Source organism: Hippoglossus hippoglossus, chromosome 3, assembly GCF_009819705.1.
Source record: "Hippoglossus hippoglossus isolate fHipHip1 chromosome 3, fHipHip1.pri, whole genome shotgun sequence".
Classification (NCBI taxonomy): domain Eukaryota; kingdom Metazoa; phylum Chordata; class Actinopteri; order Pleuronectiformes; family Pleuronectidae; genus Hippoglossus; species Hippoglossus hippoglossus.
Window position 1 is genome coordinate 11,724,502 of NC_047153.1, and position 17,797 is coordinate 11,742,298.

Consider the following 17,797-nt stretch of genomic DNA (forward strand, 5'->3'; position numbering starts at 1 on the left):
CAGAAATAGAAGATTCAGTTCAGCTGAGGTTGGACGTCCTCAGCAGCACTGGAGACGGAGGCCTGGCTCTGTCACTGAGGACATGGTGCCATCTAGAGGGAGGACGTGATGTTTGGTGCTTTTGTCTTTTTCAGGCTGAGGTGATGAACTCACTGCTACACAGGGGTATTGTGTGTTTGTGTGTGTGTGTGTGTGTCTGTGTTTGTTTGTGTGAGTGCGCACTTTCTCACAAGCCAGTATTGGACACATACACACAATGTTTACAGTCTGAAAACTAACGTTATAAAAATAAATATGACAGTAGGCTGCAAAAATAATTGAAATAACAAATTTATTTTATCTTTTATTTTAAAGTTTAAACTAACTATAAAATACAAAAAAATTAAAAACACCTATACCTAAACACCTAAAAGTCACTATGCTTCGTTTTTTTGCTGACTACTACTCAAACTGCTCAGATTCAAACTCCAGTACCATGATACACAGAGAAATAGGTACTTTCTACACTACAAAAACAAAAGTCACTGTACAAAATGCTATATTATACTACACTGATTTGCATAGGGTGCTGCACAAAACCTTTGACAATGATTTTTAAGAGATGATACAGGAGTTGCTGCAGGATTTCCTCAGAGTATTTCTTGCTTGTTCTGTAAAATGTCAAAAGATAGTGAACATTTCCTGTTAAAATCTCTCACAGTTGTGTTCAAATTGTTTTAGCATTTATTCCAAAACCCAAAGATGTTCAGCTTGTGATCATATATGACAAAGAAAGGCAGCGATCTTTCACAGTGAAGAAACTGGAACCAGATGTTTGGCATTTTCCTTTAGAAAGGTGAGTGAGATAGTTCATTGTTTATTGAGTTTGTACTAGCTTCACTCCCAAATTGTTATGAGTATCAGTATATGGATAATTCATACAAATAACAATCAGGTCAGAGCAAGTCACATCCACCACCTTCAAGGAGGAAAAAGTTTGAATTTCTTTTTTGAATTTAAAGCTAAACAGATCTGAACTTTGTATTAAAATAATTGACCTTGTACAGTTTGGCCTGATCCAGTTTCCACCCCCACCCATTCAGAGTCTACTTCTTGTTGCGGTAATGGGCGCCGACCACCATGTAGCTGTCAGGTGAGATGTTCAAACTGGGCGACTTGGCTTTGTACCGACAGGCCCTGACCTCAGACCTGCCGGCCGGTCCTCCTCTGCAGGGGTCGTGTTTCTGCAGGTAACTAATAAAGGTTTCCCAGCCGCCGCCTACACGCACCATCACATGACGCTCATTCAGCATCTGCAAGGGAGACAAGAGAGCGTACAGTGAGTCGAGACAGGGATTGCTGGGTAATGAAGTATGCATACATTTTCTGGCAGGGTTATTGCCAGGATGTTAATGAATTCTGAATTACATGGGAAGGCAGTAATCACACACACACACACACACACACACACACAGACACACACACAGACACACACACACACACACACACATACACACATCAAAGTACTATTCACAGGCTTCTCCTGCATCCGGTGGCTATGACGTGATCTCTCAGATTGCTTTGTCAAAATCTCATTAAACCAAATGAAACAACACCTCATGGCACCAGCTGAGCACACACGCAGGATTAATCCACATATGAACACGCACACGCCACACGCAGTGACGCACAAAGGCACACGCCCACATAGGTCTGCAACGCAAACTGCACAACAATCACTATTTCAAATTAAAAAGAACTACAGCACAGAATGCCTGTCTTTTAATAGTAGCCTCAGAGACGTCAGTTTTATCTGAATCAACACATCCTCCTCAGACAGCCGTCCTTACAGCTGAAAACCAACTGCTGCCATGGCAACCGCTGCCACAATATCAAGCCTGGAGGGGGGGGAAAAAATGAAAGGAGAAATAGAGATGAGTTCAGCGCAGACCCCTCAACTCCCAGGAGACATTAACATTCCCAGGGGGTCTCTCGAAGCCATCCGTTGTCCTGTCAGCAGCCCACCCCCCTCTTGCCTTATCGCCAATAAACCCTTCATTACAGAGCCATTAAGGATGTGATAATACAAGTAGATCTGCCCGTCCTTATGAGGGGAGGTAAAAAAAAAATCATTGTGAGCACGGGGCACCTTTGGGGGAAACTCCAGACGTGCTGCGTCTCAGCTGTCGTCCTGCAGATTAAAATGTTGAGGTTGACAGGGGTCGAGGCTGACACCCTGAATAAACCCCTCTGCTGTCACACGTGGGGGGAACGTCTCTCTGGCTGGCCGTCATCTCCAGTTCAGAAATAAGAAACCAAATTATATCCATGCAACCAGGAATCATTGATCAGTTACGATTAGATGTGAAGCTTTATTCTTTTTGTCTTCTAGTTTTAAATTTTTTTTTTTTATGTAACTTTGTTTTCTATCACTTGTTGGTCATTACGCTTTACACGTCTCATTTGTTGTAATCTGGTCGTCGCTCTCCCTCTTCGTCAGACAGACTCCTTTATTTCTGTCTCTACAACCCCCCCCCCCCCCCCCCCACCCCCCACCAGGCTCTCCGTACAAAGTGTGCTACGTCTGCGGCCCATAAACCACCGTCTGGATTCCCCTGTGTCCTCGATGGCAGCGCCATTGATTCCCTCTCTCCTTCCCTGCTGAAAGATGCATGAGTGTACTCAGGGAGGAGGAGTCGTTTAGATGCTTGCCAGTAGGAGGCAGGCTTTAGCCACATACGCCGCTTCTGATGTTTCGAGCACAGTCAGTCCTTTGTGAATTTACAGTAAAGAGACAAACTGAGAAGCTTTTACTGTGTGTGGAGGCTATGATTGTTTCAGTGCCCCCCTCACGTTGATCAAACCTGCAGTCTCTGGACGTTCAGCTATTTTTCAAATTCTTTTCCTCATCAAATCCCGACTCAAAGGCAACGTTCCAGATTGTTGTGCATACACTCACGGTCCCTGGAAAATGAAGCTTAAGCTCCTCTCAGTCACGCAGTTAAGTCCGCACATATTCCTGAGATCTTCAATATAGGAGCTGTATGTGAAAACGCAAATGTCCGAGTGAATTGCTCCCGAACATTTTCAAGAGCACTTCCTGCCAGCGCCCGAGTAAAATGTCAGAGTGAGCCGACTTGAGGATACAGCGGGAAAATGTCTTGAACATTTCCCGCAAGAGAGTGGGTGTGTCCATGACGTTTCCAACACGCAATAGATGGAAAATTTAAATCAATAAATAAAAGGCAAATATCAGGAGCCATACACATAGAAGACTCAGACGAAGATGTCAACTTGGAAAGACAATAAGATTTGAGAGCTTTTGGTGATAAAGGCCAACGTCAGTGTCGATGTGCTGTGAACAAAACACGTGATCATGTCCTGCCTCATGCTCGACCTAGAAACCACCCCTCACCTGAATGTTATGGACATTTTCCTGCTGTTGTTGAATCTCCTTCCGCACTCTTCACATGTGAAAGGCAAAATCCGGAAAAGGGCTGTGCCCATTTCCTTTGGTGCCACCATGAGGTTCACATTTTTGGTCTTAGGCGAAGAAAATTCAACAACAGCTGTAATGGTGGCCATAGAATTTGGTACAAATATCAATGGTTCCACGACGAAATGAGGATGAAGTGAAAATTTTAGTTTACGACTAAATACTAAATAAGCTTTGTCCTAGCATGCTAATGTTAGCAGTCAAGTAACTGCCATACCTAAGTACCGAGTTGCTAATGTACATGTAGCCTATTAGATTATTCACGATTATTTCACAGAGGACTTCGCTTGTTTTCTGCGATTTATAATTTACATTTTGCATCAATAATATTTGCAATGCTAATTGCAAAAACATGTTTCACTTCCTCCTGAGCCGTAAGGTCAGAGGTCATTGTCGCCTACAGAGCAAAGGCCCTTCAGCTTCTATGGAGTCAGCGCTCAAGGACACTTGAGAGGGAAGGATGGTGAAAAGGTTTTATACCAAAAGTGCAGAATGAAGGTGAGAAAATACAATGACCTCGTCCTCGTTTTGCAGATTTTTGCTAAATTATAACTCTTTAAAACATTTTTTTCATTTAGTTTGTTAAGTTTGTAGGTGGATGGCATGCTGAACAGAATGATGCATGATATTGCGAGGTGTTTGCATGTCTCTTCACTCCACAGACAGAGTCAGCCAGTGTCCCTGATACAAAGCTGAAGGAGAGCCTAATTGGGTGCAGAGAAGAAAGAAAAAGCCTTCCTCTATTTTAACACCAAAGAATGGCGGAGCACTCCGGGGCTGGCATGATTGAATAGTCTCCATAGGGAATAGAGAGGTGGGGGAGAAAGTTTACATGTGATGGGAGGGGGGGGGGGGGGGGGGCGGTCATGCTCAGCCGCTCATTAACAAGCTGTCTGATTAAACCCCCCGCTAATGACTTTGTCCCAGTAATCAATAGTATCTGCTCTTTAAAAAGGTCTGTACACATTGAATAGCACACTCTCCCAGGAGCGGCACCGGGGTTATCGTGGTATATGGTAATTGAAGTTCATGGCATGTTTCCCTGCACACACACATGCAGGCAGCTGTGAGCTTCAAGGTAATGGATGGAGTCGGGCTTGATGGGCTGCGGCGCTCTATTCACACAGCTGAGGTGTGTTTGCTCGTCGGAGGTTTGGAGGAAAGGGAAGCGAGCGATGCAAATAGAGAGTAAACTAGTGATAATGCCAGAAAACCGACGCATGGACAGGGTTTTGTTGAGATGATGTATTTGTAAGGCTCTGCCGGGAACAAAAGGTCAACGGTTGAAATGGAGAAACATAAAAATGTCATTTTTCTCTTTCCTCTACGTTTCGTTTTCTTTACGTAAACGCGTTCTGCTGACTTCACCATAAACTAATGACACGTCTCGGTTATGGCGTCTTTATTGCCTCGGTTTTCTTTGATGTGGTGCTCAGACACGTGCCGGCGTGTTATCGACAGGTCTGCTGCGGAGAAACAGATGTTCTGTGACTCGACGTCGAGCGTTCTTTGCTAAATGGGCAGTAGGAATATCTTGTCTGTCAGCAAGTCGAAACGTAGATGTAACTGTGCTGCAGCAAACTGACACCGACAGCATTGATCACCAGTTTAGAGAGCGTTGGGTCAATGGGATTAACAAAGCATTCAATGGGTTTCAGGTAGAGACCAGTTAGTCGCCAATGCTGGGACAAATACCTCTGTGTTTAATGAAAGAGATATACACCGTGAAATCTGATTTTAGCTTGAATGAATGTGTTATACCCAATATTCTTATTTTTTATTTACCGCATATGCTCCTCTGGATTTCTGGATAATGCATAACTTAAATATACAACACACTGAAGCTGTTATTATTTTCTTTGAATGGATGGATGGTTGTTTTCCGACAGTAAAGTAAAACCTTCTTATATTTCAAACCCCCCTCACATAGACGGACTTGAACTCCCGAGTGGGCCGCCATTTGAACTGCACACCGTGGCCATATCTCCGCAAAATCCCCCTGAAAGAGACGTGTTTGTATTTCCTTCAGGTTTGAACTCTTTGCTGAAGGTTCGTGTGCCGAGCGTTATTGTCAGCCCGGTCTTATCCTGACCATCGGTTGCCAAGCAACCCAGCCTCCCAGAAGGCCATTCCTTGAGCCTTTGTACAGGTGGAGCACGACTCGCTGAAGCTGAAAGGCGCCTCCATCCCAAATGATCTCACTTCAGTCGCTCTGACACAATGCACTTGTTGCTGACTCAACTGATGATGAATCACCTGAACACCTCACATCTTAATATGTGTTGAAGAGTCAACGATTCGTCTTCATTGGATGAGCAATTTGATGTGGTTCACAATGTTCAAGTCAAGGTGTGAAGTAATAATTCCACACTATGAAATGAATGAATGTGTCTAATTTGTAAATCTATTTTGATATATATATTTTTATATATTTAAATCTTTTCCATTCTATTCTCTTCTAGGTGGACGTGAACCAACCTTGTCTCCTGGAAATTTATACAACTATTGGTTTTGATGTGGAAAAAGTTAGAACTACACATATGTCAGGTAGAATGTTGGGTGAACAAAGTGGAGGACTTTGAGCTGTGGTTCACATTCACGTGTGGTTACTGAAGGTTTTGGCAACAATTGGTTGAGGGTAGGGATGGATTGTGAGTCATGGTAAACAGGATCTGTTTCATGCTTGAAATCTGGATTTGGAAGCACAAGTTATTTTTTTTAACCGATAACACCACATTTCTCTAATCTTAAACAATTCCTGCAAGTTCTTAAACCTTACTATAAGATGGTTTGATCAGGATTACAGAAACAAGGATGAAAGAGTGGTTCTGATGTAAGCATTATCCCGAGGAGACAGGATCTGTGTGATCATACTTACGCGTATATACAGAATTTTTTCTCCAATGCGGTAGCAGCCTTTAGGTTGCTTCTCCACCAGGAACCTGGTCGGACAGCTGCAGGGCGGATTCTCAATAATGTTCCTCACCTGGAACACAGAATCCAGAGAGAGGGAAAATCAAGTAAACATACAGAAAACACCTTTAACACATGTGAGCTCAAATAATAAATTACACACAATATCATCCAATATGTTGTTGGTGCCTGCGCTCCTCCTGCACATGGATTTGCCAGAGGATCGAGGAGTCGGGGTTGCAGGTGGGGAGCTGATGGGGGGCGTCGCTGTTGGAGTGTGGTTGTTTACTGTGGCTTTGGCGTTGGGTACCAGGGTTTGTCCTGGCGAGGGCGCTGACAGCGGCGTCGAAGCAGGTGCGTTAGTGGAGCGGGATGAAGAGAACAAAGGTGTTTGTGTTGAGGCTGTGGTTGTACAAGGGTGAGAGGCTGAGGTGCAGGGCGGAGGGGGGGATGAACACGTAGGCACTGGGTTTGTTGATGGAAGATCAGAAGCGAGGGATGCGGCGAGTGGTTCAGACAGACAGGTCGTAGCTGGAGTGAGTGGCGCAGGTGGAGGAGGAGGAGGAGGAGGAGGAGAGGGGGCCGAGGGCAGGGATGACTGTGATGGTGAATACAATAATGTAGTAGGAAAAAAGAAGAGGGGCAGAGGGGACGATGGGGATAAGCCGCCCCTCTCCTCCCTCTCTATCTCCCTCTCCAACTTCACCAGACCTGGAGGCTCCACTCCGTACCTGAGAGGTTTTACAGAAACACAGGATAAATCACCCATAAATCAAAGAGCAGTGATTTCCTACCAATGGAGCTTGAATCCCAGCATATACTTCTGCAGTTATCATTATTACAACTTTTGAGCATGTCTTTTGCATCATGATTGTTGTGCGGTGAATATTTCACATTACCAAAATAAAATGCAGCAGTTTTCTACTCAGTGTGAATCAATTGTTGTACTGTTCAGGAGCTGCACCATATGGGGGGGGGGGGGGGGGGGGGGCGGACTGTTTCCCAGTTACCTGGCTGCGATCCGTCCCAGCTCCATCAGGCACAGACACACCTCGCGAGGCTGCTTGTGGAGGACTTCACACAGCACATACATGAAGTACAGACAAAGAGGGTGGAGGGGCAGGGATAAGAATTTACTCATCTGAAAGGAAAGATGTTTCCAGAGATAAACTTCAGCAGTCTGGACTGAAAGCACATTTCAGGAGGTTTTTCTATTGTGCATCTGTATCTTTGAAGCTGAAGAGGAATTCCTGTGGGCCCCGGTTGTGCAGCTGAGGGCATGAGGGCAGGAAAAAGCCTCCAGTGCAGAATTTATACATTTTAAAAAAGGTGCTTACTTTTCCTAACTCAATTTGGGTCAAGGAAAAACAAAGCATGGAGACAAATGTTTAAAATATGATGTACATTATGTGGTGCACGATCTCAGTCAACAAGATTTCTGACAGAATTGTCGATGGTATTTTTCTACCATGAAAAGAGAAGAGAATAAAAACTATATCATGTGTGCATTTGCATCAGTGCGTCAGTCGACTGACGCCTGTCAAAGGAAAGTAAGTTTACTCTCCCCGTCATTCAATTAGTCTGGTGAAGTAGGTTAGTGTGCCTGCAGGCTGGACTCATTGTTGCCGGGGATTAACCTGCACATTATCATTCTCACGCATCTGCAGCCATGCATAGACATGCCCAGGTAAGAAGAGCAGAGAGAAGAGTCTGCTTAATGACACAGAACCATGTTGGTAGCATGTTGACTGCAGGTTTTCTCCTCAGGGACACAGAGCTTCATACAGGCAAAAGGTGAAACGTGATTTGAGGAGATATAAAGCACAGAAATAATCACATTCAGTGTGATCCTCATGACTCAATTAGTTGCTTTTAACTGCTTTATTTTAATTCGTTTCTGAGCAGTGTTTTGAGTTCATTAAATATATTATTTTATACTTTATAAAAGATTGAAGCAAAATTGAAGTATCTTATTTAATTTAAATGCAGTGAGTTATTTGAGTTTATGACTAAAATGAACTACAAATAATACCAAGGAAGTCAAACAAAAAATAATATAACTCAAAAGTAACTTCTGCTCGCAGAAAATAAAATCTATGTGTTATTCATTTACTTATTTACAATGACTAATGTATTATCTTTCAAAATAAGACACAATCCATCATTTTTATTCTGACAAAATCAGAGGGTTAGAGCTGGAATAAAGACAATAAAAAGATTTAATAAGAACTTGTTATTCACACACAACAAACAGTTGAAGACAGAAAAACACAAACACAATGTCTACAAATAGCTCTTCTGACTTGTTGGTATTATTTTACCTCAGTAAGGTTCCTTCCTTCAAATCTAAAGTTTTTACTTTAATCAATAACATAACAAGTGCTGTATAACTTGGTTCTCTTTCAGGCCTTTCACTGGCAAAAAGGAGGGAAAAAGGTCAGAGCTCCTTGAGTCTATTCAGAGCCATCTCCCGTCTTAACTCACCCAAATCCTCGGACTCAAACAGGTAAGCCTCATCAACGCCAATCTTTCGACACCAGTAAAGGAAGTTGGCTGTGTTGTCCCGGGCGAAAAACGATCCCGAGGTTGCATCCGCTCGCCAGTGGATCACTCTCCTAACAAAGGGCTGTAATAGTTTTCACCACACATACACACACACGGGTTAATGGATTAATGTTGTTTATTACAGGAGTGTTTCAATAACAAATGATGGAGACAAAAGTGGAGACGTCTCTTTCTTTATCTCAAGTAGGATCTTGTCAAAACAAGATCTACAGGTACGGACAACTTCTGAAAGCACCACAGGAGATACTGTCATTGCCAACCTCAGACCTGACCTGGTTTTACACTTTAAGTCTCAGTAGGTTTTGTGGGATTTACAGGCAAAGTTTCTATCAAGCATCAATCCTGCAGCTCACTCGTTCTTGAATACAGGGCCTGAACAGGTCCTTTTAAAAACTGATTAATCTACTAAATCAGCATCTTCATCAGCAAAGTGTGCTTTTGGGTTTTTGTCCTCGTCTCCTCTGTATTCAGGTTTGTGTGTGTGTGTGATTGTGTGCAGGATCTTTGCGTTGTTGCAGCACCTTGCCACTGTTGCCGTGGATCATCTTCTCCTGCAGCAGCTGTGCCATCTGACAGAGGAGAACACCGTTATCTAGCCTCTCCATCAGACTGTCTGCTGTGAGCTCCACACCTGAGGAAACACACACACACACACACACACACACACACACACACGCACACACACACACACACACACGCACACACACACACACACACACACACACACACACACACACACACACACACATGCACGTTGAATATACACAGAAATCTGTTTCTCAAGACATACCGAGTAGTACTTAGCAGTAAAATGAGTCTGAACATCAAAAACGTTTTCAGGTTGCACGGCCTTCAAATGATAAGATTAATTTAAAATTACCTACCAGCTTTCTGCAGGTTTCAGCAAGATTTTTTAAAAGACGGTAATAAATGAAAGTTAATGATAATATTTTAGCATATTTAAGACTTTTTATGGTCTAGAATTCAGATTATTGAACTTTAGACTTTATTAGCCCTGCTGAAACCCTGTAATATGAAATTAAGAAATATTAAGGTAAAAACATAAAAGATGCTGATTATACCACTGCCTAGTCTAAAAGATAAAAACCTCAATAAGCATATTTATCACCCTCGTTGCAGTTCAGAAGTAAAACTAGTGTCATAAAACACCTTGGTTAATGAGAAGGTAAACAGATGCCCCATTCCTGCTTATTAATGTAATACAACCTACATTTATGTATTTATAGATTCACAAAACTCCAAACGTGGCCACAAGAACCCTGAAAAGCTTTGGAGCATTGAGCAGCAACAGATAATGAGGCTTTAATTCCCAACACAAACTAGAACCAAGAATTGTTGTTTTTCCAAACAAACCACACTCGACAGATTGCATCATTCAGAAACCGGTGGTGCCTGAGTCCCTTTCCAGACACCCACCGACAGGTTGTGGCATGTGCACACACCTTTTATGTTTTCCCTCACAATGCAGTAAAGTGGAAGAAAACATCCCTTTCCCTGGAATCCCACTCACGTTTCCTCTAATGGAGAGGGTGCTTCAGGGATCTGGGATAATAGGAATGTTAATGTGTCTCTGTGTGTAATGTGAACGCAGCTTTTTTCACCAGTGTCTTTCAAAATAAAAAAACAAGTTCTGAACTCAATAAGTCTTGCAGTGTATCTATGGGTGATTGTTATAAACGACACTATGGATATCAAAGATTAAATTTGTAATTAGCATTCTCCCTTGTAATGTAGCTGTCATTATTTTTTGTAGAAACAATGATCCCAGTTTGCAGTTGTACAGACTTAAACCAGTGGTCGACTGTCTCACCCATCATGGTGTTGAGCCAGAAGGCCAGGTCTTCTTTCATGGGCAGTAAACTGGCGTCATGGCGGTAAGGAAGCCACTGGTTGTACTCCTGAGGGCTGGTGAGACCCGGTCCAGAGTGTTTGTACTTTGGGCTGAGAAGACAGTTCATACCCAGTCCGGTCTGGTGCATCGGGCTCAGAGGACTTTCAGGGCTGGTGCCCAGCATTGCTTCGTCAATGTCCATTCTTCAGCTCTTTGGCCGTTACTGGACAAAAGGAAAGATATGTTATTTATTTTGATCAATCATACTCTTGTCAGCTTTTGATTCAGACGTTTTTCATTAGTATCTGAGTGAGAGTATTTGAAGGAGGCGTTTATCTTGCACATGTTCAGAACTGAGCTACATTACACATTTCACATGTGAATGATGTTTACACCATGAGGTGATCTCTGAAGATAATAACAAATAGTGACAGCTAATACAAGTGGGAACAGAGAAAATAAACATAAAGTGAAAAAAATGTTTTATATGCTAATGATATTATATTTAAATGTTTTTTGTCTATTTTGGAAATAGCCTGATACTGTTAATGAATAGTGGGCTAAGGAGCCAGATTAACATTTTTGTATCATAAAACATTACTCAGATGAGTTGATCAATCTTTCCCCTTGTTCAAACTGTCTGGCAAGAGATTCCTTTTCTCCAATGCAAGAGATGCACAGTCCTTGTTTCATGCAAACATCCATTCATGTTCACCCACAGCTAATACAATACTTAGTTAATAGCAAATCAAGAAGTCACTGTTTAATTTGTGCATAGATTTTTCAGATGCTTTACTTGCTGCTGAATTGCTGCACAAAAAGAGGACCATGGATTTTGTTCTACACTTTTTCCATTGAAATTGCATAAGGGGGAGATCTCCTCCCAGGCAGTATGGACACACAGTAACTGTTGAAATGTATGGTCATTGGCGTATGGTACAGGGTATGAGCGTGTCACTGTTGTTTTAAGACAGACTAGAAATAAATCTGAAGCAACCATTAATGAAAACGTACTGGTTTCTGAGTATAATTATGGTCGATCTTTGCAGTGAAAACACACAATAACCACAACATTAATCAAAGGGGCTAAACTGGCTGACTTAATAAGACGTACAGCTGCAGCCCTGAGTCTCCTGGTGCGGCTTCATGGCTCATTTGTTCCTAGTGCCGCCTCCATCATAAAGCTCAGCCCCATGCAGAGGCACAGTCTGACGGCCAATAGCCCTCGCTGCTAATCAGCTGGAATTAAAACAACAACACGTGCACTGGGTCACTGGATCTGCTGGGCAATGTACAGTAAAGACACAGGCTCAGTCTGTGCAAGATAACTGAATCTAAAGTTCAGCTGTCAAGTAATAATACTGTTGGAGCGTTCAGATCCAGAACAGCCCAGTGTCAAAACAATGCAATGGTTGCAACAGTGTTGTTTCATGAGAAACAGTAATCCATGTCCATTTTGAGTGACAGTAACTGTGAATTTTATAGCTTCTCGGATGCAAAATTTACAAGTTTCAGTCATGGAGCCAAAAAACTATAAACCAAGAGACAAGGGATATTTATTCAAATACCAATAACATCGCAAATAAGTGGTTTGATGACCACACAAATCCCTTTCCAGTAGAGTTTTGCTATTCACTCATTCACACACACATTCATAAAGTGTATGTGCAGCACTTGTCTCTCTCACACACTATCGACACAGCCATCAGGGACAATTTGGGATTCAGTATCTTGCTCAAGGACACTTTGGCACATGGAATGGGGGAGACTGGGATCGAATCACCTGATCTTCTTGTTTGTGGACAAGCCACTGAACCACCTAAAAACCTTATCTCTAACACAGACTGTATCTTAAATAGAATAGAAGAAGCACACCTTGACAGCAGCTGGCTAACTTTGCTCTCAGCGCTCATGTACACTGGTGTACCACTTGTGTTTTTACATGAATGTACCTGCAGCTCATGTGTTACAGATCAACACTGTAATTTGTCAAAGGGTTGATGTCAATGTCCTTGCAACGCGGCTACAGAGGAAGACATATGTATGTCAGTGAAATCAGGGCTCAGGGTGATACATGTGAGGATGTTGCCGACAGACGTTTCTTCCTGGATGTAGTGAAAAGGTTCTTTTGTAAAAAACATGCAGACATGGGCCAGAGACAAGTTAAATGAAGAGGCTTCCTGCCAAGTTTGAGGCTGGTTTACAGGTTGACCATCAGGGCATGAGAGCCCCTGTCTCCAACAAAACATCCAGGTGCAATATTCACACCTCTGCTACAGGATGGCTCTGCTGGGAAGGGAATGCAGAGGTCACCCAGTGGCCTAACTCCCAGACACAAGCAGTCTTTATATTCCTGCAGGGCTAAGGCTCCATGTATGTAAATACACAACACTGGTGCACAGACACACACGCATGCATACACCTTGTTGACTTTGCACAGCCTTTAATGTTTCCAAAGTAAAATATGCTTCGGTCGTCTTTCACAACCTTTAATTATGTTTTCGCAGTAAAAGCGAACACCCTGAGTCTCAGCAGCTTTGTGGTGGAAACAGGTAAAATTACACGGCAGCCCACATGAAAGACGTGAGCAAAGTGAAGGGACTGAGCGGCAGCGTCGCCTGGAATACCTGAACATGTACTATATGTGTAGAAGATGACAGTGATTGATTGGTTGCCGTCAGCACAGCTCTAACACTGGTGTCTCTGGAGAATGGAACAAAAGTCTGTGTCAGGTAAAAAAACTAGTTTCACGACTAGTTGTATTTTGATAAGTTTTTCAGAGGGGATGTGTGTTAGAATGCAAAGTAGCTGCAGACATTTTTTAGAACGTGTAAAATGTCTGAAAATGAGCTGTAAACAAACACACGTGCACAGCAGGATTTATTCATCGCATCCCGCCTCCTGCATGCTCTCATACCCTCGCCTGGATGTTCTAGAAACGTTCCTGTTGCTGTGATCACATTCAACCTGGACAGTCTCCTGCTGCGTTCTTCATATATGAAAGGAAAACTCCAGAATATGTCCGGACCCAATTTTCCAGACATTTTCTGGAGTTCATGACTGAAAATGGCTCCACAGGCAAAGATCTGACCTTCAAACAAAGTTGAAGTCGCAAACATGTCAGTAAAAGACTCTTAACCTACAGGCTTGTGCTTTGTGCTTTTGTCTTCAAAGTCTGTTTAGCCTCCACTCTGTGTAAGTGGCTGCCGGCCGTAGTAGTTTTCTATCCATTAGCTTTGAGTCAAGGATCTGCTTTGGAGGTGACGTACATTTTGAGAATGAGCAACAGGCATTGAATGAATACGACTGCATGTCTGAGGTACAGGTTCCAGCCACGGTGGTGCACTCACACTATGACTTTCCTTCAGCCGCCTCTAGACTAAATAAACCTCCCATCAACACAGGATGGAAAGGTCTATTACCTGCTGTTGTTTACGCACACGCTGAACAGTGGAGGACCCCCCCCCCCCCCCCCCCCCCCCCGATACGTCAGATCCAGTTAAACACAATAAAACCCAAGTTTAAAAAAAGAAAAACTCTCCAGTGATTGTTTGAGTGTGAGGTAAAAGTCAATAAACACCGAGCGGCTCTGAACAGTCTGTTCATTGAGTTCCTCCTGACTCAGGCTGTGACAGCTCACACTCCAGGAACATGCAGGAGAATTCAGCTCAGCATCAATGTACTGAGAGAGCGCTCATCCTAAAACACAAAGTTACCTAGTTCTTTGTTGTTGTTTGATTCATAGAGAAATCTGCTCATTCAAGAAAAAAAAGAAAAGAGAAAGAACACTAAGAGTGGTTTGAATTGTGTGGCTGTAAAGTCGAATAGTGGAAAAAAACACTTTGAACTGTACATACTTGTGTAAAATACTCAGTTTGAATAGTTTTCAGTCAGTTACTTTAAACTGCCATGTTATCCATATTATAAACAAAACAGGGTATACCATTTTACATTATAATGAAAAACTTAATTGACCTACTTTCAAACACCAGTAACACACTGGAAAAACTTCTGCAGAAACAGTGGAATAGTATAAATGAAGGACGGTGGTGGAAAGTAGCAAGGTAGAGTTTTGTACTCAAGTAAAATTTGGATGTACTTGTACTTTACTTGAGTATTTCTGTTGCTTTGGCACTTTATAAACTTCTTACACTACATTAAAGAGATGTATAATAACAATATATTACTTTTTCGTGCACTTTATTTATCTCATATGTAACTAGTGACCTTGTGAAAAGTTGTTAAAAGTTGTTAAAGAACCATTGATTGCATTATATTCCTGCTCACACATGAATTAATACACACTTTGCATAGGCAGTACTTTTAGATTTTATACTTTCAGGCCATTTTGACAAAAATATTAACTTACTTGAATGCAGGGCTTTTACACACTTTTACACATGGTGCCTCTTCTACCACTAATTAGAAGTATATGTTTTTACCTTCATCATCATCATCATCATCATCATCATCATCATCACTCTCAACATCAACAACAAACTTTGCAATAAATGTAAAATCCACTCACTGAACTCCAGCCTCCTGCTGCAGAACTTTCTCTCTTCTCATAAAACTTTGCTCGCAGCTTCTTCCCGCTCGTGTTCGTCTCCTCGCGCACATGTGGACGTCACACAGATCCAGATGTTGATGGTGCTCAGGTCAAACAGCAGCGGGACAGACAGGGCGTCACTTTTCAAACCGTGAACCCGACTGCGCGAGTCAGAGGCGTCAACTCACTGCAACACGAGCCTCACTGAAACATTCACACTCAGGAAGATCAACACCGACACCGTCTGCCACGTGTTGCTCTACACGTCTGTCAAAGTTAACCCGACAAATGATAAGAAATGAAACTTAACTCAGTGTCTAATAAAGTTGAAGTTCATGCTGTGGCCGCTTGTTTCCCTTTTAAGAAACCCAAGCAGGTTACATCAAATATCAAATACTCTACTGACATTCTCATCCACTCATTCTACTCAATAATATATTTTATTTTAGTTTGTAATTTATATTTTAGGTGTATATTTAATCTTTTTACTTTATTTTTATATTTATTTTATTTTATTTTATATATTCTTTATTTTATTTTTTTGCTTTTGTGTTTTTAAAATATTTCTGAGCATGGCTAGAAGGGAGCCTGTGACCCAAGAACTTCATTGCCAGCGGCTGCTGTGTGTAATTGTTGTGCACAAGACAAATAAAGTCTTGAAGTCTTGAAGACATGATTTAGTATCTGATAAAGCTTTGTAATACAGCCTGTGATTAACATCGTATTTCCTTATGATAGAATAATCTTTCCAGTCTCCACTGAACTGCATGGCCGTTGATGTATGTTTGCAGGAGCGTCTTAGCAATTTTTGGGGGCCCCAGGCAAAAGGGAACCTGGGGGGCCCAACATCAATCCGCACCAACACCCCCCCCCCCCACAAAGTCAAACAATTTTAAAGACATTGTTTAAATAAAAATCCTGCAGCCCCAAAATTATTTTCTTTTAAAGTGCAATTCTTCAAGTGGCCACTGGGATAAACCAGCTGCTTAAGATGCTTAAGCTTTGTGCAACAGAAACAGATACAAGTGAAACTGTCTCTTAGGAAAATGAGACGAAAACATATGGGTCAAGCGCTTTGGCTCGCTTCTGCCCCCTAGAGGCTTTGCAGCTTCCTCCAGATTGGCAAAAGGAGACTGAACTAACCAACATCCAAGTGGTGGACCCAACAGATGTGGCAAATACGGTGTGTTGGTAAAAAACTAAATTTATAGAGAAAGAAATACAGAATTTTGAGAAATATTTTATTGGTCACCAAGAGTCACATATGTAAAAAAAAAATTTTTTAAATAATAATAATTTAAATACTTAATTGAAACACAAATACCATGAAAGGAATTTATCATCATTGTTAGACATTTATTTTCATATGATTTTAATTTGATATGAAACTATAAAGTCTGTGACTTGTTGAACTTTAATAAATATGAGTCAAACTTTGTTGTCATTCTTTCAAAACAGTTTTCTATTATGTTAAGATTTGGAATATATCTACAAAGTATAATATTAAAATAATTCTATTTATTTTATCACTCGATTCTTTTTCTTAAAAAAGAGAAATATTTTAATCAATGATGTAATTAATTATAACATTGAAAGATAAAAACAGTTTATTGTAATATTGTCAAAATTTGTAATTAGGTCTACATCTCTTTTACTTACTTGCTTTAACCGTGTGTGTGTGTGTGTGTGTGTGTGTGTGTGTGTGTGTGTGTGTGTGTGTTTGTTCCAGTGCCAGGTGGAGCTGCTGGTTCATTTGCAGCGCTCTCCCAGGGGGACGAGTCCCTCATGTCAGAACGTCAATCAGACCCTCCCCTCTTCCTCCCTACGTAAACCTCCTCACCGCCCCCTCGCTCATTTGCACTGGTTAGTATTCAACAACTGACCTGTAGTGAATATTAATGTGTGTATGTGTGTGCCAAATTAATACAAGATGTTTGATTAGATATTGTCTTGTCATTGTCAAAGTTTTTCAGTCACACTAAATATAAAACACAATGTGTTAAGCTGATATACTGATTTATCGACTTGTTAAACTAGTTTAAAAACGACTCAGGAGTGAATAAACAGTCCCGTGGCATCTGGAATAGTCTGGGTTGTAAAGATGAATCCAGAGAACACTGTCTGGCACACTGGCCCATTTGTTCCTCTTTATAAGAAACCTCACTCAAAGAATAAGGGTGGTGGTATTTTGTCAGGCAGGGGCAGATCCAGGGGCGGGGCCAGGGGGGCACTAGCCCAGGCTGAAATCAGATTGGTCCCTGAAGTGTTCCTGTCCTGTCAGTAATCATTCTTTTCTAAACAAACTACTTAATAACAATACGAATGAAAATTTGTTTAAACATTTTTTTTTTAAATATGCAATGTGCTTGAACAAGGAAAATCTTTCAAAAATATATTCAATGATGTGTGACTTTTCTCAAAGCTACAGAACTAACCGTGAGCA

The 17,797-nt window shown here is 41.7% G+C and overlaps 1 protein-coding gene across 2 annotated transcripts; it reads right to left on the bottom strand.

Annotated features, from left to right (window-relative positions):
• Positions 1 to 439: 439 nt before the first annotated feature.
• Positions 440 to 15,594, bottom strand: gas2b (growth arrest-specific 2b). Of its 2 annotated transcripts, XM_034580318.1 has the most exons (9): positions 15,334 to 15,594; positions 10,785 to 11,028; positions 9,475 to 9,584; positions 8,873 to 9,014; positions 7,399 to 7,462; positions 6,552 to 7,119; positions 6,354 to 6,461; positions 1,038 to 1,292; positions 634 to 825 (listed from the first exon to the last, which is right to left on the bottom strand). In XM_034580318.1, exons 2-8 carry the CDS (start codon positions 11,005 to 11,007, stop codon positions 1,086 to 1,088), a joined length of 1,422 nt encoding a protein of 473 aa, XP_034436209.1. In that variant the 5' UTR covers positions 11,008 to 11,028; positions 15,334 to 15,594; the 3' UTR covers positions 634 to 825; positions 1,038 to 1,085. The 2 variants fall into 2 exon arrangements, with proteins under 2 accessions (XP_034436199.1, XP_034436209.1); XM_034580308.1 differs by having other exon boundaries at positions 440 to 1,292.
• Positions 15,595 to 17,797: the final 2,203 nt, after the last annotated feature.

Excerpts from the sequence above, each read along its gene's own strand:
- gas2b (XM_034580308.1), bottom strand. The coding sequence starts at position 11,007 with ATGGACATTGACGAAGCAATGCTGGGCACCAGCCCTGAAAGTCCTCTG. Across the intron at positions 9,015-9,474 it reads TCCACGGCAACAGTGGCAAG|CCCTTTGTTAGGAGAGTGAT; the intron begins GTGCTGCAACAA and ends AAACTATTACAG. Across the intron at positions 6,462-6,551 it reads ACAACATATTGGATGATATT|GTGAGGAACATTATTGAGAA; the intron begins GTGTGTAATTTA and ends TCTGTGTTCCAG.